This window comes from Ictalurus furcatus, chromosome 9 (assembly GCF_023375685.1).
Source record: "Ictalurus furcatus strain D&B chromosome 9, Billie_1.0, whole genome shotgun sequence".
Lineage (NCBI taxonomy): Eukaryota > Metazoa > Chordata > Actinopteri > Siluriformes > Ictaluridae > Ictalurus > Ictalurus furcatus.
In genome coordinates this window covers 27,855,109-27,878,470 of record NC_071263.1, presented here as the reverse complement: position 1 = coordinate 27,878,470, position 23,362 = coordinate 27,855,109, and the positions used below count along the sequence as shown (strand labels likewise).

The 23,362-nt window shown below is 38.1% G+C and overlaps 2 protein-coding genes across 2 annotated transcripts in view; both read left to right on the top strand.

Moving 5' to 3' along the window:
• ryr2b (ryanodine receptor 2b (cardiac)) overlaps positions 1-23,061 on the top strand; it is a 78,939-nt gene extending 55,878 nt beyond the window's left edge. Inside the window, exons 63-82 of the mRNA XM_053633648.1 lie at positions 570-658; positions 2,738-2,866; positions 3,830-3,934; positions 4,312-4,393; positions 5,254-5,783; positions 6,067-6,875; positions 11,781-11,928; positions 12,398-12,484; positions 12,675-12,854; positions 13,268-13,398; positions 13,515-13,557; positions 14,036-14,184; positions 16,519-16,579; positions 16,707-16,853; positions 18,447-18,581; positions 19,132-19,288; positions 19,426-19,490; positions 19,724-19,824; positions 21,636-21,687; positions 21,994-23,061. Coding sequence (XP_053489623.1) covers positions 570-658; positions 2,738-2,866; positions 3,830-3,934; positions 4,312-4,393; positions 5,254-5,783; positions 6,067-6,875; positions 11,781-11,928; positions 12,398-12,484; positions 12,675-12,854; positions 13,268-13,398; positions 13,515-13,557; positions 14,036-14,184; positions 16,519-16,579; positions 16,707-16,853; positions 18,447-18,581; positions 19,132-19,288; positions 19,426-19,490; positions 19,724-19,824; positions 21,636-21,687; positions 21,994-22,089 — 3,296 coding nt within the window. The 3' untranslated portion in view covers positions 22,090-23,061. The remainder of the gene's footprint in view (positions 1-569; positions 659-2,737; positions 2,867-3,829; positions 3,935-4,311; positions 4,394-5,253; positions 5,784-6,066; positions 6,876-11,780; positions 11,929-12,397; positions 12,485-12,674; positions 12,855-13,267; positions 13,399-13,514; positions 13,558-14,035; positions 14,185-16,518; positions 16,580-16,706; positions 16,854-18,446; positions 18,582-19,131; positions 19,289-19,425; positions 19,491-19,723; positions 19,825-21,635; positions 21,688-21,993) is intronic.
• LOC128612210 (ryanodine receptor 2-like) lies at positions 7,979-13,001 on the top strand. The gene is made up of 4 exons (XM_053632129.1): positions 7,979-8,328; positions 11,781-11,928; positions 12,398-12,484; positions 12,675-13,001. Exons 2-4 carry the CDS (start codon positions 11,845-11,847, stop codon positions 12,882-12,884), a joined length of 381 nt encoding a protein of 126 aa, XP_053488104.1. The 5' UTR covers positions 7,979-8,328; positions 11,781-11,844; the 3' UTR covers positions 12,885-13,001.
• Positions 23,062-23,362: the final 301 nt, after the last annotated feature.

Below are 23,362 nucleotides of genomic sequence, written 5' to 3'. Positions count from 1 at the left end.
AGAAACTTTTATTCAAATTCATTTACAACTGAGACAGAATTTGGACCACAATTTTAATTATTAAGGGCCCAGAAGAGGCTTTCAGACAGTCCTGGGATTTAGACTCATAACCTAATTTTTTTATGGTGCGGATTCATTACTGATGTTATTTCCGTCTTGCCAAGACGTATAGACTGTATTATTGGAATTTATTAGTCAAGCCAAAACAGGTTGTTTTTTTTCCCATCTTCTCCAAATGTATTTTTTTGAAAAGTGTGAAAATTGCCACTGCATAGGCTTCACTTCAGTCTTCTCTGAAGCAGCGAGAGCTGAAAGTCTGATTGAGTATTAAAGACATAGCATGTGCTATGATGTCATAAAATCTAAACGCAAGTAATGATCAAGTATGCAAATTCAGGCCATGAAATTCATGATCAGCACAGGATGGTGGTGGAGATATGTCTTGCCATTTTCTTTTCTGTTTTTCTGTGGAAACGCAGCATTGAACAATTTATGGTTTAATAGAGAAAATGTTTTATAGTGATGTGCTATGCTCTTCCAAATATCAAAACTGACTTTCCCTGTGACAGATTTTCAGAACTATCTGAGGACTCAGACAGGAAACAATACCACAGTAAATATTGTCATCTCTACTGTGGACTACCTGCTCCGACTGCAGGTAAATCAGCACTGTAAGCTAAACCGAAGGGACAGGGATATTTAAAAGTATTGGCAAAATATGTGTTTTGAATTTAGAAATCAGTGAGAACAATTTTGTTGCATCCTTAATAAATTTACATTTACTATATGAATGGAGTTATACAGTAGTGAATACACCGTGGTGAATCTACAGTAGTGAATATATAGTAGAGAATACAGAGTAGTGGACAAAGAGTAGTCAATACACAGTGGTGAATATATAGTAGTGAATACAATGTAGTGAATCTACAGTAGTGAATACAATGTAGTGAATCTACAGTAGTGAATCTACAGTAGTGAATACAATGTAGTGAATCTACAGTAGTGAATACACAGTAGTGAATACAATGTAGTGAATCTACAGTAGTGAATACACAGTAGTGAATACAATGTAGTGAATCTACAGTAGTGAATACACAGTAGTGAATACAATGTAGTGAATCTACAGTAGTGAATACACAGTAGTGAATACAATGTAGTGAATCTACAGTAGTGAATACACAGTAGTGAATCTACAGTATTGAATACAATGTAGTGAATCTACAGTAGTGAATCTACAGTAGTGAATACAATGTAGTGAATCTACAGTAGTGAATCTACAGTAGTGAATACAATGTAGTGAATCTACAGTAGTGAATACACAGTAGTGAATACAATGTAGTGAATCTACAGTAGTGAATACAATGTAGTGAATCTACAGTAGTGAATCTACAGTAGTGAATACAATGTAGTGAATCTACAGTAGTGAATACACAGTAGTGAATACAATGTAGTGAATCTACAGTAGTGAATACACAGTAGTGAATCTACAGTAGTGAATACACAGTAGTGAATACAATGTAGTGAATCTACAGTAGTGAATACACAGTAGTGAATCTACAGTATTGAATACAATGTAGTGAATCTACAGTAGTGAATCTACAGTAGTGAATCTACAGTAGTGAATACAATGTAGTGAATACACAGTAGTGAATCTACAGTAGTGAATACAATGTAGTGAATCTACAGTAGTGAATACGCAGTAGTGAATCTACAGTAGTGAATACAATGTAGTGAATCTACAGTAGTGAATGCAATGTAGTGAATCTACAGTAGTGAATACACTGTGGTGAATCTACGGTAGTGAATATATAGTAGAGAATACAGAGTAGTGGACAAAGAGTAGTCAATACACAGTGGTGAATATATAGTAGTGAATACAATGTAGTGAATCTACAGTAGTGAATACAATGTAGTGAATCTACAGTAGTGAATACACAGTAGTGAATCTACAGTATTGAATACAATGTAGTGAATCTACAGTAGTGAATCTACAGTATTGAATACAATGTAGTGAATCTACAGTGGTGAATACACAGTAATGAATACAATGTAGTGAATCTACAGTAGTGAATACACAGTAGTGAATACAATGTAGTGAATCTACAGTAGTGAATACAGTAGTGAATACAATGTAGTGAATACACAGTAGTGAATACAATGTAGTGAATACAATGTAGTGAATCTACAGTAGTCAATACACAGTAGTGAATACAATGTAGTGAATCTACAGTAGTGAATACACAGTAGTGAATACAATGTAGTGAATCTACAGTAGTGAATACAATGTAGTGAATACACAGTAGTGAATACAATGTAGTGAATCTACAGTAGTGAATACACAGTAGTGAATCTACAGTATTGAATACAATGTAGTGAATCTACAGTAGTGAATCTACAGTATTGAATACAATGTAGTGAATCTACGGTAGTGAATCTACAGTAGTGAATACACAGTAGTGAATCTACAGTAGTGAATCTACAGTAGTGAATACAATGTAGTGAATACACAGTAGTGAATCTACAGTAATGAATACAATGTAGTGAATCTACAGTAGTGAATACGCAGTAGTGAATCTACAGTAGTGAATGCAATGTAGTGAATCTACAGTAGTGAATCTACAGTAGTGAATACACAGTAGTGAATCTACAGTAGTGAATACACAGTAGTGAATCTACAATTGTGCACATATAATAGTGAATCTACAATAGTAGACTCATAACTGTCTGTTCTGTTTAGGAGTCCATCAGTGACTTTTACTGGTATTACTCTGGGAAAGATGTGATTGATGAACACGGCCAGCGTAACTTCTCTAAAGCCATCAGGGTGGCCAAACAGGTCTTCAACACGCTCACAGAGTATATCCAGGTGGGGAACTTTCTGGACACTGTAGAAACCATTACACACAAATGTAAGAAATTTTATTATTATTATTATTATTTATTTATTTATTTATTTATTTTTTAGCATTTTATATTTAATTTAAACTAAAATGACAGTGTACCAGAAAATATTACTTTTTATTCATTGGCCTGTCCCCTCCGTCTCTAATGTACACTCCATCTGTGGACACATATCTGATATTAGCAGGATCCTCAATGATGGAAATAGAGATTTTGGAGTTTTATTTAGGGAAGAAAAGCAAAAAAACTAAACAAAAAGGTTAGGAATTGATCTGGAGCCCCCACTCTTTGCCTTTATAGCAGTTCTCTCCAGTTCACCTTCTTACATGTTCTCCAAGATGCAGTAACTTTTTTCCTGCATCTTAAAGAACCTCCAACTGTTCTTCTGGAGACTTCAGATGTCTCACTTGCTTCTGTTTGAGGAGACAGAACTAGCATCCATTGTTTTTATCTGAAAATGTTTCACTATGATGTTTAATTTAAAAAAATGTTTGTAGACCTTAAAATTGTTCTTTTGTATTGACACCTAAAGACCTAAAATAAGCACCTAAGGCAAAATGTATGTTTAAAACATATAGCCTAAGAGATTTAAACAGTACCAGTGCAAGATCTGGGGATATAGTCCTTGGTTTAGTAGGCAAGAAAAAAATACTAGGATGCTAGAAGAAATTTTAGTCTAATTTTCATTTCTATTTTTTGGTAGAACACTTCTTTTTCATACTTTGTTCACATTATTCCACCATAAGCTGCATCACTGGCTGCACTGCTATTATCACAACATTTTAATTATTAGAAAATATGAATATATGCTAAGTTAAAGACAGGCAACATAACTTAAGAGATAGAAACCGAAACGTTATATGACAAATCATTAACGACTACATTTACAATGATGCACAACCTTTTTTTTTTTTTTTTTTTTTTTAAGGGTCCATGCACTGGCAACCAGCAGAGTTTGGCCCACAGTCGGCTGTGGGACGCTGTGGTGGGCTTTCTCCATGTTTTCGCCCACATGCAGATGAAGCTTTCTCAGGTCTGCATAGAGAAACACCACTACAATTGTCATGGATAAAACAAATATTGTAATCCATTCCTATAAAATCTCTTTAAAACCTCAGATTTGATGGATGCAAAAGCTGCTATGTCAAGCTTCAGTGAGTTCATGTTGTAAGAAATTTGAATAAATCTTGAATGATTAATTATTGAGGTGAACATATTGTGCCGTATGCCGTACCAGTCGTTCGGCCTTCATGCAGAATTTAGTACAACTAAAAATAACAGATGGTTGAGGAAACAGACAGGATGTATGTGACAGCACATGTCAGTCTCCAGTGATGTGACACATAAAATACCTTTAATGAAAGTAAGCTAAAAATACTGTGAGAGGTGACAATCCTTTGCTGCATCCAGGATTCGAGTCAGATTGAGCTGCTGAAGGAACTGATGGATCTGCTAAAAGACATGGTGGTGATGCTGTTGTCTATGCTTGAAGGTAATACGTTTTTTCTTTCTTTTTCTATTTAATAATTTGGATAACAGGCCACAAAATATATCCCTCACTTACAGTGAAATACTCAATAAATCCAATTCTTTGATAATATATACAACATAGCAAGTCAAAGGTTTTTGAACAACCTATATTTTAAGGCTGTAACTCATTGGAACAAGCTCCACATGGTCTGCACTTATATAGCACTTTTTTTTAATCTTAATGGTTCCAAAGCGCTTTACACTGGTTCTCACACACACACACTCACACTCATACACCAATGGTAGCAGAGCTGCCATGCAAGGCGCTAGCTTGCCATCGGGAGAAACTTGGGGTTCAGTGTCTTGTCCAAGGACACTTTGGCATGTGGGGTCATGTGGGGTCATGTGGAGTCATGTGGAGTCATGTGGGGTCTTGTGGGGTCATGTGGAGTCATGTGGGGTCATGTGGAGTCATGGTGGGTCATGTGGGGTCATGTGGGGTCATGTGGGGTCATGTGGGGTCATGTGGAGTCATGTGGGGTCATGTGGAGTCATGGTGGGTCATGTGGGGTCATGTGGGGTCATGTGGGCCGGGAATCGAACCGCCAACCCTACGATTAGTGGACAACCCGCTCTACCACCTGAGTCACAGCCGCTCTACATGCTGTAGCAGTACTCAAATAATCGGAAGAGTATAATTTAGTGGAATGGATGTACGGAAGTTCTATTTATGCCATTTAAGGACACTGTGGCTAACATGTAATAAGGAAACCATTTTAAAATTTGGAAATACATAGGGTCTAAAAACCTTTTTAAATACACTGTAACTACGAAAGAAGCCTTTCAATGATTATTTTTATATGCTTGGTGTTGTGTTTTCAGGAAACGTTGTGAATGGCACAATCGGCAAACAGATGGTGGACATGCTGGTGGAGTCATCCAGCAACGTTGAAATGATCCTCAAGTTCTTTGACATGTTCCTGAAACTCAAAGACCTCGTATCCTCTGATGCCTTCAAAGAATATGACCCTGACGTACAAGGACTTATCTCCAAGAAGGACTTCCAGAAGGCCATGGAGGGCTACAAACGGTACACTCTATCTGAGATGGATTACCTCTTGTCTTGCGCAGAGACGAACGAGACCAAGCTCCTGGACTATCGTGCGTTTGTGGCGCGTTTTCACGAACCCGCCAAAGACATCGGTTTCAACGTGGCTGTCCTTTTGACCAACCTGTCAGAGCACATGTCTCATGACGCTCGACTACGGAACTTTCTGGAGTTAGCTGACAGCGTGCTCAGGTATTTCCAGCCTCACCTGGGCAGGATTGAGATCATGGGCAGCGGGAAACGGGTCGAGAGGGTCTACTTTGAAATCAGCGAGTCGAGCCGGATGCAGTGGGAGAAACCACAGGTAATTGAAAGGTGTTAAGGTAAGGTAAAGTTGTTTGAATTGCAAAACGTGTATTGAACTTTGTTGCAGAACTTTATGGCCATTGCATGTTAGACCTTTTTTTTTTTTTGATCACAATCTAGTTGGTACAACCTCCGGACTATGATTTTATGGAATTAAAGTAGGGAGATTCAACTCATATAGAATTGGTAATGGTAAAAGGGGCCACTGAGTAGATTATGCTAAAACAGTGACCTTGTAATAATCATTTTTCTCTCTATATACATTCGAATAATTGCCCTAGGTCAAGGAGAGCAAGCATCAGTTCATCTTCGACATTGTTAACAAGGGAGGAGAGAAAGAAAAGATGGAGCTCTTCGTGAACTTCTGCGAGGACACCATCTTCGAGATGCAGCTGGCCGCCCAGATCTCTGCCTCCGACCGTGATGATGAGGTGCTGGGAATAGAGGATGATGGAGTGGATGAGAAGGAGGAGGATAAGAACTCTGCTACAGATAATGATGACACTAAAGTAGAGCAGAGAGGCTTTTCTTTGATGGCGATGATGAAGCGGCTTCTCCTGGCCCCTCTCTGTGGCCTGATGATGATAATGTGTCTCCTCTCCATAAGGAACGTGAAGAGGCAGATAAAAAGGATGACCATGAAGGGTCTCATTTTGGCCATCGCTCTCTTCTTCCAGAAGGTTTTGTCAGCCATTTTGCATACCATCTTAGACACCATCTGCTTTTTCCTACACGTCCTCTATCTTGTCTTTCTCAGTGGTTGCATTATCGAGTTCGCCAAAGAGACCAAACTCTCTGATTTCTTCAGAGATCTGACGGACCCGACCCTGGATGACGTCACAGGGGTAAACGAAGGGGTAATCCACAAGAACAAAGGTCCCTCACAGACCAGATCGTCCCATGGTGACCTTCAAGCAATGACTCTCGACTTATCGGCTGTGTCCAAAAACCCTCAGATACTTACCGATATATTTGGTCTCCAGTTAAGAAAGGATGGAGGACAGTATATGCTAATTAGTCGAGATTCCAATGCCAGCATTGGTGAAGTAATGAATCCTTCTAAATATCAGGTGATACATACACATATACTGTAATGTCATCCCTATTAAATCGAGTGTAACTACACTGAAAGGCCAATGAAACTCCTACACAGCAAAATAATCTTTGCTAAAGTGTGCTACAATGCATTGTTTTTTGTTGTTTAAGATTAGACTTCTTGTCCCAGACAGCCAAAACTAGTTATTTTAGTCAGCTGTATTAATCATATTCCTCACTGATACCATAACTAATCCTATTTAAAAAGCCAAGTTGTGTTTTTATTCAGAGAAACTAGCTACCTAGCTCACAATAGCTACATTAATCTGATCTCTTTTTGATACAAGAGCTAATCATTTTTACAAATCCTTCTTGTGTTTTTATTTAAGTGAGGGTGCTAGCTAGTCATAGCTAGCTAGTCATTTATATCTCATTTTGATACAAGAGCTGATGATTTAAAAACAAGAATTATTTAACTTTTTTTTTTTTTTAAACCAAACAAAAGGTGCTAGCTAGCTAGCCATAGCCATGTTATTCAGATCGCTTTTTGTTACGTGGTAATCCTATTTTTAAAATAATCCTAGTTGTGTTTCTATCAAAGCGAAGACGCTAGCTAGCTACCTAGCTGTTAGCCAGATATTCTATTTTAAAATCCTACTTTATTTTTATTTCAATCAAAATAAACATGCTAGCTAGCTATCCATAGCCATATTAGTCAGAGCTCTTTTTGATACAAGAGCGAATCCTTTTCAAAAAGCAGAAAGACTAGCTAGTTAGCAATAACTATTTTATTGAGATACGTTTTGCTGTTGATATGATAGCAAATGCACTTTAGCAAAAACCTAGATGCGTTTTCATCTAAGCTAAGAGGTAATCCAATTTTTTTTTTTGGAAAACATGTTTTCATTTAAGCCGCGACGATAGCTAGTTAGCAGCTGTTAGTCAGATGTTAGATAAAGAGCTAATACTAGTTGTCTTTTTTATCTAAGCTAAGACACAAGCTAACAAGCCATAGCTATGTTAGTCAGATCCCTTTTCAATTCCCTTTCGATTTCAATGAGTTCTTTTTAAAAATTCAGCCTGTTTTGCTGCTATAATCCTATTTTAAATTCCAAATGGTGTTATTATCTAAGATGCTAGCTAGCCGTAGCTTTGTCAGCCAGACTCTGACGTAAGAGCTAATCCTGTTTAATAGATTGTTGCGTGTGTATTTAAGGTGAGATGATAGCTATCATAAGCGACGTTAGGCACGTATGTCTAGACCTCTTTTTGATATAACAGCTAATCCTATTTTTACAAAGTGAACATTTTAGTTATAATGTTGTTATGTAATGTAATATATAATGTTATAATATACTGTGAGAGATATTAGGCTTATTGGCACATTTCTAGATTTGTAGAAATGTATATTTCATAGATGTGTGTGTGTGAAAATAGGCAGTGGTGTCTGAGGAGGATTTAGAGGATGAGGAGGACGAGGAGAAGCATTCCGAGACTGAAAAAGCTGAGTAAGAACTTTTTCGTTGTTGTTTTTGCCAATAACATAAAGCATTTATTCTGTGTGCGTTAGACAGATCTTATTGACTTAATACTTGGGGATTAATTTAGGCTGTCGTATAAATCAGATTAGTCTCAGTAAATCTGAAAGCCTGGCTGTGAGTATTGTTCTCAATATTTCTCACCAACATGATGGCGTTATGGGAGAAAGACCACGTCTGAAGCTTCACCTTACTCCTAGTTAACTTCATATGAATTCCTTTTGTTTTCTTCTCCTTTTTGCTCCTTGTGATGGAGTTTCTACATCGCCCTGTCTCCTTTCACATATTCTCTGACCCCTGCCTGAATCCATGATTGAGGTGTTGTTTATGTCGCATTTACAGTATATTACATTTACAAATCTGTATGTAAAATGAAGGTTAAAGCGACTTTTTAAAAGCAAACACCTATTTACAGTGTCCCAGCCTACTATAATTACACTATAATGGAATGTATTATTATTTTATAATCCATTAAACATCTCATGCCTGAAATGTTCTTTTCCATGAGACGCCCATTATAGTTTATGAAAAATGTACGATGCTGGAAAATGACAAAAAATATAAACTTTTTAAGAGGTACAAGGGCGAAATGACAATGCAATCATAGACTCACCCTCATATCTATGCTGCAAGAAAAAAGATATATTACCAAGTGAGAATATCTTGAATATGGACTAATTTATATAATATTTCATATTCTGCCAAATTATCTTGAAATCAGAAAAAATATTTTAAAATAGGTTTAATAATCTTAGATTCGGTTTATTGTAACCTTATAATAGGAAATACTACTACTATTACTACCACTACTACCACCACTACTACTACTACTACTACCACTACTACCACTACCACCACCACTATTACTACTACTACTACTACTACTACTACCACTAACACTACTACCACTACTACTACCACTACTACCACTACTACTACTACTACTACTACTACCACTAACACTACTACCACTACTACTACCACTACTACCACTACTACTACTACTACTACTACTACCACTAACACTACTACCACTACTACTACCACTACTACCACTACTACTACTACTACTACTACTACTACTACTACCACTAACACTACTACCACTACTACTACCACTACTACCACTACTACTACTACTACTACTACTACCACTAACACTACTACCACTACTACTACCACTACTACCACTACTACTACTACTACTACTACTACTACTACCACTACTACTACTTCTACTACTACCATTACCACTACTACCACTACTACCACTACTACTACTACTACTACTACTACCACCACTACTACCACTACTACTACTACCACTACCACTACTACCACTACTACTACTACTACCACCACCACTACTACTACTACCACTACTACTACTACTACTACCACCACTACTACTACTACCACTACTACTACTACTACCACTACTACTACTACTACTACTACTACCACTACCACTACTACCACTACCACTACTACCACTACCACTACTACCACTGCTACCACTACTACTACTACTACTACTACTACTATCACTACTACTACTACTACTACTACTACTACCACTACTACTACTACCACTACTACCACTACTACTACTACTACTACTACTACTACTACCACTACTACTACTACTACTACCACTACTACCACTACTACTACTACTACTACCACTACCACTACTACTACTACTACCACTACTACTACTACTACTACTACTACCACTACTACTACTACCACTACTACCACTACTACTACTACTACTACTACTACTACTACCACTACTACCACTACTACTACTACTACCACTACCACTACTACTACTACTACCACTACTACTACTACTACTACTACTACCACTACTACTACTACCACTACTACTACTACTACCACTACTACTACTACTACTACTACTACCACTACTACCACTACTACCACTACCACTACTACTACTACTACTACTACTACTACTACCACTACTACCACTACTACTACTACTACTACTACTACCACTACTACCACTACTACTACTACCACTACTACCACTACTACTACTACTACTACTACTACTACCACTACTACCACTACTACTACTACTACTACTACCACTACTACCACTACTACTACCACTACTACTACTACTACTACTACTACTACCACTACTACCACTACTACTACTACTACTACTACTACTACCACTACTACTACTACTACCACTACCACTACTACTACTACTACCACTACTACTACTACTACTACTACCACTACTACCACTACTACTACTACTACTACTACCACTACCACTACTACTACTACTACTACTACTACCACTACTACCACTACTACTACTACTACTACTACTACTACTACTACCACTACCACTACTACTACTACTACTACTACTACCACTACTACCACTACTACTACTACTACTACTACTACTACCACTACTACTACTACTACTACCACTACTACCACTACTACCACTACTACTACTACTACTACTACCACTACTACCACTACTACTACTACTACTACTACTACTACTACTACCACTACCACTACTACTACTACTACTACTACTACTACCACCACTACTACTACTACTACTACTACCACTACTACCACTACTACTACTACTACTACTACTACCACTACCACTACTACTACTACTACCACTACTACTACTACTACTACTACCACTACTACCACTACTACTACTACTACTACTACCACTACCACTACTACTACTACTACTACTACTACTACCACCACTACTACCACTACTACTACTACCACTACTACTACTACTACCACTACCACTACTACCACTACTACTACTACTACTACTACTATCACTACTACTACTTCTACCACTACTACCACTACCACTACTACTAATAATAATAACTACTACTAATTACTACTACTACTGCTACTAATAATAATGAAATTACTTTAGTTATATGCGTCTTTCATGCAAAGACAATGTATATTACAAGAAAAAAAATCATATAGTCATAGTAGTAATTAAACTATGTTTAATATACAGTATAGTAATAGAATTATATTGTAATAATAATATTATTGAATAACATATAATAGAATATATTGGACTAATAAAGGGAACCAGATAAGTAATACTAGATACATTTGACTATATCTATATCTATATCTAGATATTATCCCTTGCTAAAATGTCATTAAGAAGTCTTTCAGAACTCCAGCCCAATTTCTCAGACTTCTTCTACCGTTATAGTTTCACTTCATAAACCAGATAAAAGCCTGGTTTATACCTGCAACTATGAAAAGCTGAAATAATGACTTTTTCCCACTGTGTTGCTTGTTTATAGTTCAGAAATGTAGCAGCACCAGTTGTGTCAAAAGCATAAGAACTGTGTCTTCCATAGAGGTGAGGACAATGAGAAGAAGGACAAGAGGAAGGAAGATGAGGCGAAACGCAGATTCAGGAGGATGAGCTTGCACAAAGCAGCGGAGCCTGAGGTTGAAGAATCAGCGACGTGGAAAATAATCGACTCTCAGAAGACAAAACTGCTCGTAAGGCGGAACCATGTGCCTTCTTTTTTTCCCCCTCTTGCTGTCACTGTGTCTCTGGTCTGTCAGCTTCTTCCTTTCCATTCTGGTTCCATGCTCAAACGCCTCATTCAGACCATGCCTGCATCTGGATATCCATATCACCAGAACAAAAGAGCTTATTAAAGCCGCGATCTCTTTATGGAAATTCTTTACACATCATTTCTCATGCAAAATATGCAAATAAGCTAGGTTAGCGGGGAGTGGAAATGTCGACGTGACAGAAATCTATACCGTCTGAGCAGATATTTTCTTTCTGGTGCCAGTCTGATGTGAACATGCTGCACGGATTGGATTACATGCAGGTGTAAATGAAATCAGCGTAATTCAGGCTTTCTCCAAATCGGGTCTGGCTGTTGTGCATTTGAAAGTACACATGACTGCAAGGTGAAATGAACGTAATACATGTTAACTGCATGTCTGTTTCGTGTAGAATTATTTTGCCAGGAATTTCTACAACATGCGAGTGCTGGCGCTGTGTGTGACCTTCGGCATCAACTTCATTCTTCTGTTCTACAAGGTGACGCATGTCCACCTCACACTCATGACTGCATTATGGTGCTCATCAGCACTGCTGCTTTATTTTTATATCAGTTTTATCCATGCTAAATATCGTGAACGTTACTTGTCATGACACACGAACGTGTCTATTTATAAATAGTGTGATTCTGGTTGTGTATCCTCTTTAATGCTGTATGTTCGCGACCCAGGTTTCTTCTAGTGAAGCTGAAGGCGTGGCCATGCCGGACCTCGGCGATGAGAATGATGACTCTAAGAGTGTGCGTTTTATTCTGGGAGAAAGTGGTTATATGAAGTCTGTGCTCCACAGTCTGGCTCTGTTACACACTCTTATCTCCTTCTGCTCCATCATCGGCTACTACTGTCTGAAGGCAAGATTTGCCGCTCCTCGTTTGTGCTGAAAATGTTCCGATTACACCTTTATCTTTCTCGCTGCTTTGATGTCGTAGACTCGGTTTGTACTCGACGATTACTGAATATTCAAGTGGGCTCCTGGGGCTTTGCAGAGACAGAACACAAAAAGAGATGTAGGACAAAAAGCAGAACCCTGAGGAGATGATTATGTGGCAGAGCGCTGTTCAGTTCTTGATTCTGATTGGTCAGAATGTATTCTATGACAGCAGCTCTGACAGTAGCGCGGCTGCAAATCACAGGTTTATATTTTTAACGCGCTCGGATTATCACCTTATCTTTTCTACACTCTCTTTAACAGACGCTTATTTAAAAAAAAAATACCGTAAATATAAATATTGGCACCCTTACATTGCGTTTTTGTGATTTTCAGGTTCCTTTAGTAGTGTTCAAGCGGGAGAAGGAGCTAGCACGTAAGCTGGAGTTCGACGGTTTGTACGTCATACGGCAACCTGCCGATGATGACGTCAGGGGCCAGTGGGACCGGCTGGTCATAAACACGCTGTAAGAGCTTACAACCTTGGTATTAACCTGGAACTTGTCGTAGCTTCACTTTATATACATATATGGATCAAAAATGCTAAAATGGGTATATTTTTTTTCCTTTTTTTTGTTTTTAGATCTTTTCCGAGTAATTACTGGGACAAATTTGTGAAGAGGAAGGTACACTAAAGTGCTGAATTAACACTTAATTAACACGAATGTTTATTTGGCGCTGAGCACGAGCACTGGGTCATTTTGCTGTCCATACACTTTCATTCAATATTAAACTAGTTAGGTTTAATTTGCTAACATTACTATATTTCACAATTGATAAGACATATAAATAAATGCACTCCCCATATTCCCTCTGCTTTGAGAAAAAAATACATTTTCCTGCCTCTAAAAAACACTTTAGTGATGGTAACACCCGGGGAAAAAGATGAACCAATGGGTAAATTACCGTAAATGCTAGAATAGTACAGCTACCATAAATACTGTAGCTAGTTATATATATATATACTTTGCTTTGCTATGGAACCTGCAACACCTGCCTGAGATATCAATCATGCTGTGCCTTATAGTCTGGAAAATATGGTAGTCATTAAAATCATACGCTCTTGCCCATGTTAGGTGTTTCTGCGTGTCATAACTGTACAAGTCCGTGGTTTTGTTTGTATTGTGGCAGGTGATGGCCAAGTACAGCGAGTTGTACGGCTCAGAGAGGATCAGTGGGCTGCTGGGTTTGGATAAGACAACACTGGATTTCAGCTACGAAGCCCGGAACGGAAGAAGACCAGCCCGAGAACTGTACTCTTCATTTTTACAGAATACACAGAATATTTAGGGAATTTGAACATTCTGTCAGTACGTGTGTGTGTGTGTGTGTGTGCAAAGGGATGAAATCATTTGCATAGTGCAGATAGTAGAACAGCATATGGTAAGTAATAATGCAGAGAGAGAGAAAGAAGAGAGTGTGTGTGTGTGTGTGTGTGTGTGTGTGAGAGAGAGAGAGAGAGAGAGAGAGAGAGATCAGCAAAAATAAATACACAGTATGCACCAGCCATAAAGTACAGCAAGAGGGTCACAACTCAGCATAAATAATAAATTATGGAAAGTATGCAATAAAAAAAATCTCTGTTTCAGGGATAAACTGAGATCAGATATGGATAAAATACAGTTAAACATGACTCAAGTAAAAGGAACTATCCAGAACAAGAACAAGCAATGAAGGTGATCCATCCATCCATCCATCCATCCATCTTCAACCGCTTATCCTTTTCAGGGTCACGGGGAACCTGGAGCCTATCCCAGGGAGCATCGGGCACAAGGCGGGGTACACCCTGGACAGGGTGCCAGTCCATCGCAACGCACAATCACATACACACTCACACACCCATTCATACACTACGGACACTTTAGACACGCCAATCAGCCTACCATGCATGTCTTTGGACTGGGGGAGGAAACCGGAGTACCCGGAGGAAACCCCCGCAGCACGGGGAGAACATGCAAACTCCGCGCACACACACACAGGTGGGAATCGAACCCCCGACCCTGGAGGTGTGAGGCGAACTTGCTAACCACTAAGCCACCGTGCGCAGAACATATTTAAACTCACAGACGAACATGTGTTCTACATAATACAGAAGCTTTCTTCTCTTTCTACTGAAAGCATACATCCATCCATTTTCCGTACCGCTTATCCTAGATATGGTCACAGGGGAGCCTGGAGCTTATCCCCAGGAACTCGGGGGACACCCTGGATGGGTGCCAACCCATCACAGGGCACAATCGCATACACACTACAGAAAATTTACATTACATTTATGGCATTTGGTGGACGCTTTTATCCAGAGCGACTTACATTTATCTCATTTATACATCTGAGCAGTTGAGGGTGAAGGGCCGTGGCTCAAGGGCCCAACAGTGATATCTTGGCAGTACTGTGGCTTGAACTCCTGACCTTCTGACCTTTATCCACTGAGCCACCACCACCATTTGGAAATGCTAAGCAGCCTACAACACGTGTCTTTAGATTATCCGGAGGAAACCCCAAAAGCAGGGGGAGAGCATGCAATCACGGTGATCCATGATTTTCATTTTAGATCTTATTCCTATCTCTTACCATCTCACGCATTATTAACCGCAATGTGACTGGCAGGCAGCGTTCGATTGGTGAAAACAGTGCAGTTCCCTAGTGACGCTTATATCCTTACATCCGAATTGATCGGCTCCATGTTTATTCATCACTTATCTCGCACAAACTGAACAAACATTTTTGACTCAGTCATTTCATATTTATGACTAGAACGTAACCCAACCAAATCCATCAATCATGACAAATTAGACTAGACATTCAATTCATGCAAAACTGATGGCACCCTACAAAAGAAGGTAGCATCAGTGTGGGTCCGGAGGTTTTTTTTGTAGAGATCTGTAGGCGTGGTCGAATGTAAATCATCACGCTCGGAACGCGCTCGGTCGTTTACGTCTAATTAGCGTTTATCGACACAAGCGCGAAGAAAATCCGCGTCAGCGAAACCTACGTTTTTAGTTCAGTTCTTCAATCGCCAAACCTTCATACAAGTCTGTAAACATTTAAAAACGCCTCATGTTGGTTGTTTTAAGAGTGCCATTTTTGCTTCATATTCATAATTCCGATATCTTGCACATAACTGGACAAACTCTCACAATCGTCCATCGTTCGCCTTACACCTCCAGGGTCGGGGGTTGGATTCCCACCGTGCCCCTGTGTGTGCGGAGTTTGCGTGTTCTCCCCGTGCTGCGGGGGTTTCCTCCGGGTACTCCGGTTTCCTCCCCCAGTCCAAAGACATGCATGGTAGGCTGATTGGCGTGTCCAAAGTGTCCGTAGTGTATGAATGGGTGTGTGAGTGCATATGTGATTGTGTACCCTGCGATGTATTGGCACCCTGTCCAGGATGTACCCCGCCTTGTGCCCCATGCTCCCTGCGATAGGCTCCAGGATGGATGGATGGATGGATGGATGGATATATTTGGTCTCATATCTCCCATGTGCCAGATGATGATCCCAGTAGAATTTATTGTTAAGATTTTTGATCATTTTCCTGGACTGTGTGTGTACTGATACACACATACACACTCCTGTTCTTGTGATTTCAGACTGAACTCCATTGACATGAAATATCAGATCTGGAAACTTGGAGTGGTGTTCACCGACAACGTGAGTCTGTTTTCTATCATTTAGACTTATTCCTGTGTTAAAAAGACACGTTTTAAATCCACAAATTTGTACTTTTTATTCATTTATTTATTTTTTTCTTCTCTTGGTCACTTCATAAATCCCTCAGTCATTCCTCTATCTTGCCTGGTACATGCTGCTGTCCATTTTGGGCCACTACAATAATTTCTTCTTCGCCGCTCACCTCTTGGACGTCGCCATGGGCTTTAAAACGTTACGCACCATACTGTCTTCCGTCACGCACAATGGAAAACAGGTAAAAAAAAACCCCAAAAAACCTGACCATCCCCGAGCACAGTAGTGTTTTAAGAGTGGCCGCTTGCAGCACTATTGTAAAAGCTGCATAAATAAGAATCGAAGATATTTAAATAAAGATACAATGAATTTAAATAAACATGTCTGTGGCAACCGAAAATGTCCTTCTGTTCCAGCGCACCTTTTTATTTACATACCTACAGCAAACCAAATTTGTGAATGGGCTCTTCTACCTTAATTGTGAAATTTTATCTTATTAATTAAAGTGAAAAACAATAAGAATCATAAAAAAAAAAAGAAGTACAATACCCTGGTTGTATAAGTTTGCACACCCCTAAACTAACACCTTTAGATTTTTTCACAGCATTCAATCGTTTTTGAGTAAGAGTCGATCCGTTCGGAGCGTCTTGACTTATTTAGCAGTACAATATTTTTCCATTCTTCCTTGTAAAAGCGTTCTAACTCTGTCAGACTGGCGGGGCTTCTCCTGTACACAGCCCTCTTCAGGGCACCACACAGATCTTTGATTGGATTTAGGTCTGGACTCCAAAACCTTGAACTTGTTTTGGCGAAGCCGTTCCTCTGTCGATCTGGAGGTTTGTTTCGGGTGGTCGTCATGCTGAAAGGTGAGATTCCTCTTCGTCTTAAGTGTTTTAGCAGAAGATTTAAGGTGTTGCTCCAAAATCGACTGGTATTCGGGGCTCTTCATGATTCGCTCCACCCTGATTAAAGCCCCAGTTCCATCCAGCTGAAGAAAAACAGCCCCAAAGTACGATGCTGCCACCACCGTGCTTCATGGTGTCCTTTTTTTTTTTGTGAAGAACATATCTTTTAGTATTACGGCCAAAAAGTTCACCTTTGGTGTCATCAGACCGTAAGACATTATTCCACATGGTTTTGGGAGATTGGATGTTTTTATTTATTTATTTTTTGGTTAAAAAAGACTTCCGTCTTGCCACCATACCCCATCGCAGAACTCGAATTGTCTTTACAGTGTCCCATGGTATATCCAATGCCTTGGGAATTGTTTCCAACCCTCTCCTGATTGATATTTTTCAGCAGTGAGATCCCGTACCTGTTTTATAAGCTCTTCGTGGCCCGTGGCTTTGTTACCAAGTTACCAAGACAATGTCAGGAGAATCCTACAGGAACAGCTGAACTTTATTTGGGGTTAATCATTCACTTTAATCGATGGCAGGTGTACACTGATGAATATTTAACATGAGTTTGAATGCGATTGGCTCATTCCGAACACTGCCACATTCCCAGTTATAAAAGGGAGTGCACAGTTATTTAACCAGGTTATTGCACATTTATTGATTGATTTATTTATTTATTTTCCCCTTCTAAAATGATTCTTACTGTTTTACACTTTAATAAATAGGTTAAAATTTCACAATGAAGGTAGAAAAAGTTCTGACGTGATATTTGGTTACATTTTTTTGACATCACAAAAACCTGACAGGGGGTGTGTAGACTTTTGAGATCCACTGTAACGTGTGTAAGAGGGTAGAATAGCGTGTGTTAGATGTCGAGTTTGAATTATGGTGTGTGTGTGTGCGTGCGCGTGTGTGTCTGTGTGTGTGTGTTGTAGTTGGTTCTGACTGTGGGACTGTTGGCCGTGGTCGTATATCTCTACACCGTCGTCGCCTTCAACTTCTTCCGCAAGTTTTACAATACAAGTGAAGATGGCCAAACTCTGGACATGAAGTGTGATGACATGCTGACGGTAAACACACACACACACACACACACACACACACACACACCACAGGCGATTCGTTTAAGACTACACAGGAAGTCCGGCGTCCCCTAAACGTTCACTAAAACGTGGCAATGAAATCTTTACCAAAGTGTCTATATTATTCATCAGTCTATCTGGAATTCCATATTTTAGCGAATCAAATGATCGAATATCGAATATTAAACTCTTTCATTAGCTTTCGGTGCTGTTGGTTATGATGGTTATAATAGTTACGATAGTTGGAGTACTACCAGTGTATGGTTTAGGAGCGATTTTACTTATGATTAAGGATGAACTCCTGTATATTTCGAGTTTCCTAGCCATAAGAAAGTTGAGAAATCTCCTTTAATATAGACCAAAGTAAACACAGGAAAGGGATGCTAATAAGAATACGCTACGCTCTTGTGGATCTCATGAAATGTCAAAGAAAAGGCGTGGGATTACGGTGGCCTTCCCAACACAGCGCATTATAATTAGGCTGTATGATGATCTTATTGGCAAACGGCTTAATGGTTTGGCGTGTGTGCGTGTTCAGTGTTATATGTTCCACATGTACGTGGGCGTGCGTGCCGGAGGGGGGATCGGCGATGAGATCGAAGACCCGGCCGGAGACGAATCTGAGTTCTACCGCGTCGTCTTCGACATCACGTTCTTCTTCTTCGTCATCGTCATCCTCTTGGCCATCATTCAGGGTGAGAACAGAGAACCAACGCCACAGCCGGTCCTGGATCCCGCTTACACGGCAAACTGTCGCATTCTAAACAAACACGTGCGACTTTGCAGCACACGCTCAGGGTTTGTTTTTTTTTTGCTGTAACCTTGTGGCCAGGTCTGATCATCGACGCATTTGGAGAGCTGAGAGACCAGCAGGAGCAGGTGAAAGAGGACATGGAGGTGAGAACATAACGAGCTCGAGGTGAAACCTTCAGGCTTTATGCTATAGGGGGAAAAAGATTATTTGGTGTGAAAATGCATGAACATGTCTATAATATGTAAACATATGACTTTCGTAATCGAGCGAAAAAGATTCGTAATGAAGAATGTTAGTTAAAATAACTGTTTTATTATGACTTTTAGAAAATATTGATATCTGTGTGTTTTTTTTTTTTTGTCTTGTCTTCCTGCAGACGAAATGTTTTATCTGCGGCATTGGGAGTGAATATTTTGATGCCGTCCCTCATGGCTTTGAGACTCACACGCTGCATGAACACAACCTGGCCAACTACTTGTAAGATTAATGATAATAATAATAATAATAATAATAATAATAATAGTAGTAGTATTAGTACAATTATTATTATTATTATTATTAGTACTGTAGTAGGAGCAGCAGGAGTAGCAATAGTAGTTGTAGTAATTTTACTTAATATTGTTTTCTTAACAATAAATTTATAATGCAAGTAATGTCATTTTATTGACGTCAGTAACTGGTATAAAATTACATACATTTAAAATGTAATGCATTACATTGCTGCGTTATCAGAACAAGTAATTAGATTACACTAACGTGTTACACCCAACTCTGGTAGTAGCAGTAGTAGTAATAGTGGTAGTAGTAATGTTAGTAGTGGTAGGAGCAGTAGCAGTAGCAGTAGTAGTAGTATTTATAATGGTAGTAATAGTAGTACTTGTAGTAATATTATTATTATTAGTAGTAGTAATATTAGTAGTGGTAGTAGTAGTAGTTAGTTACAGTTGCATTTATATTGCTCTTTAGTAGCAACAGTTGCAGTAGTAGTAATATTAGTTTTTGTAGTAGTAGTAGTAGTAGTAGCAAGAGTAGTCATAGTAATAGTAATATTAGTAGACGTAGTAGTAGTTGCAGCAGTAGGAGTAGTAGCAGCAGTATTATTATTATTATTATTAGTAGTAGTAGTAGTAGTAGTAATATTTTTATTATTAGTAGTAGTAGTTGTAGTAGTAGTAGTAATGTTATTATTATTATTATTATTATTATTATTATTATTATTATTATTATTATTAGTAGTAGTAGTAGTAATATTATTATTATTAGTAGTAGTAGTAGTAGTAGTAGTTGTATTATTATTATTATTATTATTATTATTATTAGTAGTAGTAGTGGTAGTAATATTTATTATTATTGTTAGTAATATTATTATTATTATTATTATTATTATTAGTAGTAGTAGTAGTAATATTTATTATTATTGTTAGTAATATTATTATTATTATTATTATTATTATTATTAGTAGTAGTAGTAGTTGTATTATTATTATTATTAGTAGTAGTAGTAGTAGTAGTTGTTGTATTATTATTATTATTATTATTATTATTAGTAGTAGTAGTAGTAGTTGTATTATTATTATTATTATTATTAGTAGTAGTAGTAGTAGTAGTAGTAGTAGTTGTATTATTATTATTATTATTATTAGTAGTAGTAGTAGTAGTAGTAGTAGTAGTTGTATTATTATTATTATTATTATTAGTAGTAGTAGTAGTAGTAGTAGTAGTAGTAGTTGTATTATTATTATTATTATTAGTAGTAGTAGTAGTAGTTGTTGTATTATTATTATTATTATTATTATTATTATTAGTAGTAGTAGTAGTTGTATTATTATTATTATTATTATTATTATTATTATTATTATTATTAGTAGTAGTAGTAGTAGTAGTAGTTGTATTATTATTATTATTATTATTAGTAGTAGTAGTAGTAGTAGTAGTAGTAGTAGTAGTTGTATTATTATTATTATTATTATTAGTAGTAGTAGTAGTAGTAGTAGTAATATTATTATTATTATTAGTAGTAGTAGTAGTAGTAGTAGTTGTATTATTATTATTATTATTATTATTATTATTATTATTATTATTATTAGTAGTAGTAGTAGTTGTATTATTATTATTATTATTATTATTATTAGTAGTAGTAGTAGTAGTACTAATATTATTATTATTGTTATTATTAGTAGCAGTTGTATTATAGTATATTATAGTAGTTGTATTAAATATAAAATTACAAAATAAGAAACGGCCCACAGCCAAAAAAAAGTAGACACAGTTGTGTGTTTTTCCTGCAGGTTCTTTGTGCAGTACCTCATCAATAAAGATGTGACGGAACACACAGGGCAGGTAATTAAAGCTCATGACTCAAAGATTGTTCAAACTGTAAACATGTCTGTCAGGCAATGCTTTTTTCCCCCTCACTTAGCCCTTTAGGAAATAGTACGCTTCCTATCACGTAGCCTCCCACCAAAACAGTACCAAAAATACCTGATTAGCAAAGATGCATTATTTTCAATAAGTCAGTGGGTTTGGCTTGGAATGAAATCCCAGAGATACTCCAGTAATCATTTCATTTCCTATCTCCCGACCTCCATATTGCTGTGGAATTTAATTTAATATGGCTTCCTGACTGTTCCTCTTATTTCTGAACAGGAGTCCTACGTGTGGAAGATGTACCAGGAACGCTGCTGGGAGTTTTTCCCAGTCGGAGACTGTTTCCGAAAACAGTATGAGGATCAGCTTGGTTAAATATACTGACATTAAGGACTCGTCTTATTAATATGTTCCCATTCTCTGATATGGAAATAATTCATATATATTTTCGATGCAACAGGCAGTTGTTGCATTCTGCATATTTTTGACACTGATTCTGTTGGTTTGGATGCAGTGCGGAGGAATGGTGGGGCTCCTGGACGCTTTTGATTGGTTACGAATAAGGCCGGGGTTAGTGCTTATAACGTTTCATGAAATTACTCTCCCTCGTTAGAACTAGGTTTAATGTGAGCTCTAATTACACACACATCTGTCCAGTACGAAATATGATATTGTTCCACACATCTGCTCGGGTAAAGCAGAAGGAACTGATTTTCTCATAATACTTCGAGCTCAAGTTCTATTTAAAAACAAAAACAAATTATTGCCTAACAATACACATTTCGAACATTCAAGACCAACACACCAGAGCTAGTACGACTAATAAGTAAATAAATATCAGCCAATGCAATGCAGTATTCATTCAGTCTTTCATCTTCAATAAGTGCTTTATCCTGGTCAGGATCATGGCGCATCCGGAGTCTATCCTGAGAATGCTAGGCAGGGATACACCAATCTGTCTCAGGAGAACCCAGAGGAACCCCAGGCAGATACACAGACAGTAACCCAAGCTCCGAATCGAACCAGGAAGCTGCACCACTGTCTGTACAAACATTAAAAGCCCACGATGTTTCAGTTTACGAACCATAAAAAAAAAAGAACAGTCGCACCAAATGACATAGCTTTAATGTAGCCTAATTTAAACGTACACCTCGCTTACTTCAGTACTCTTCTGTATTGCTCAGTGATTCTGTGAGCGATGCTGCCATGTGCAGAGTACAGTAAAAAGAACATTTATTACCATCAATCTGTTTTGTTTTCTTTGTATTTTGTTAGCAGGAGTTCTTCATGCAGATCACTGCAAATGAAACACAAGGTACAGATGGATAAATCAAGTCACCATTTATTATAAAGCACAGTTTTTACTGATTTCGTCACATCTTGATCGTGTATGAAGGGTTTCCTGTTCATGTTGCTGTTCCTGATTGGCTGGTGATGATGAAAGTAAGTCGCTTTTGCATAGGGAGCTTGCATTTGCTCGACATCCTTCCTTACGTCTCACGTTAGTAATCTCTCCTCCTGTTGATTTTCCTTCTCGAAAGGTGCGCTGATGCGGCGTCCTCGTTTTCTGTCGTAGTACACGTGGAACGCGTCGAGTTCATTAGCGTGGAATAAAATCTCTTGCTGTACAGTGGGTTTGATTTAGCTA

Bases quoted from the DNA above. Each gene is read 5' to 3' on its own strand.
- LOC128612210 (XM_053632129.1), top strand. From the start codon at position 11,845: ATGAGCTTGCACAAAGCAGCGGAGCCTGAGGTTGAAGAATCAGCGACG. The intron at 11,929-12,397 runs GTAAGGCGGAAC...TGTTTCGTGTAG, and splicing joins CTCAGAAGACAAAACTGCTC to AATTATTTTGCCAGGAATTT. The intron at 12,485-12,674 runs GTGACGCATGTC...TTCGCGACCCAG, and splicing joins TCATTCTTCTGTTCTACAAG to GTTTCTTCTAGTGAAGCTGA.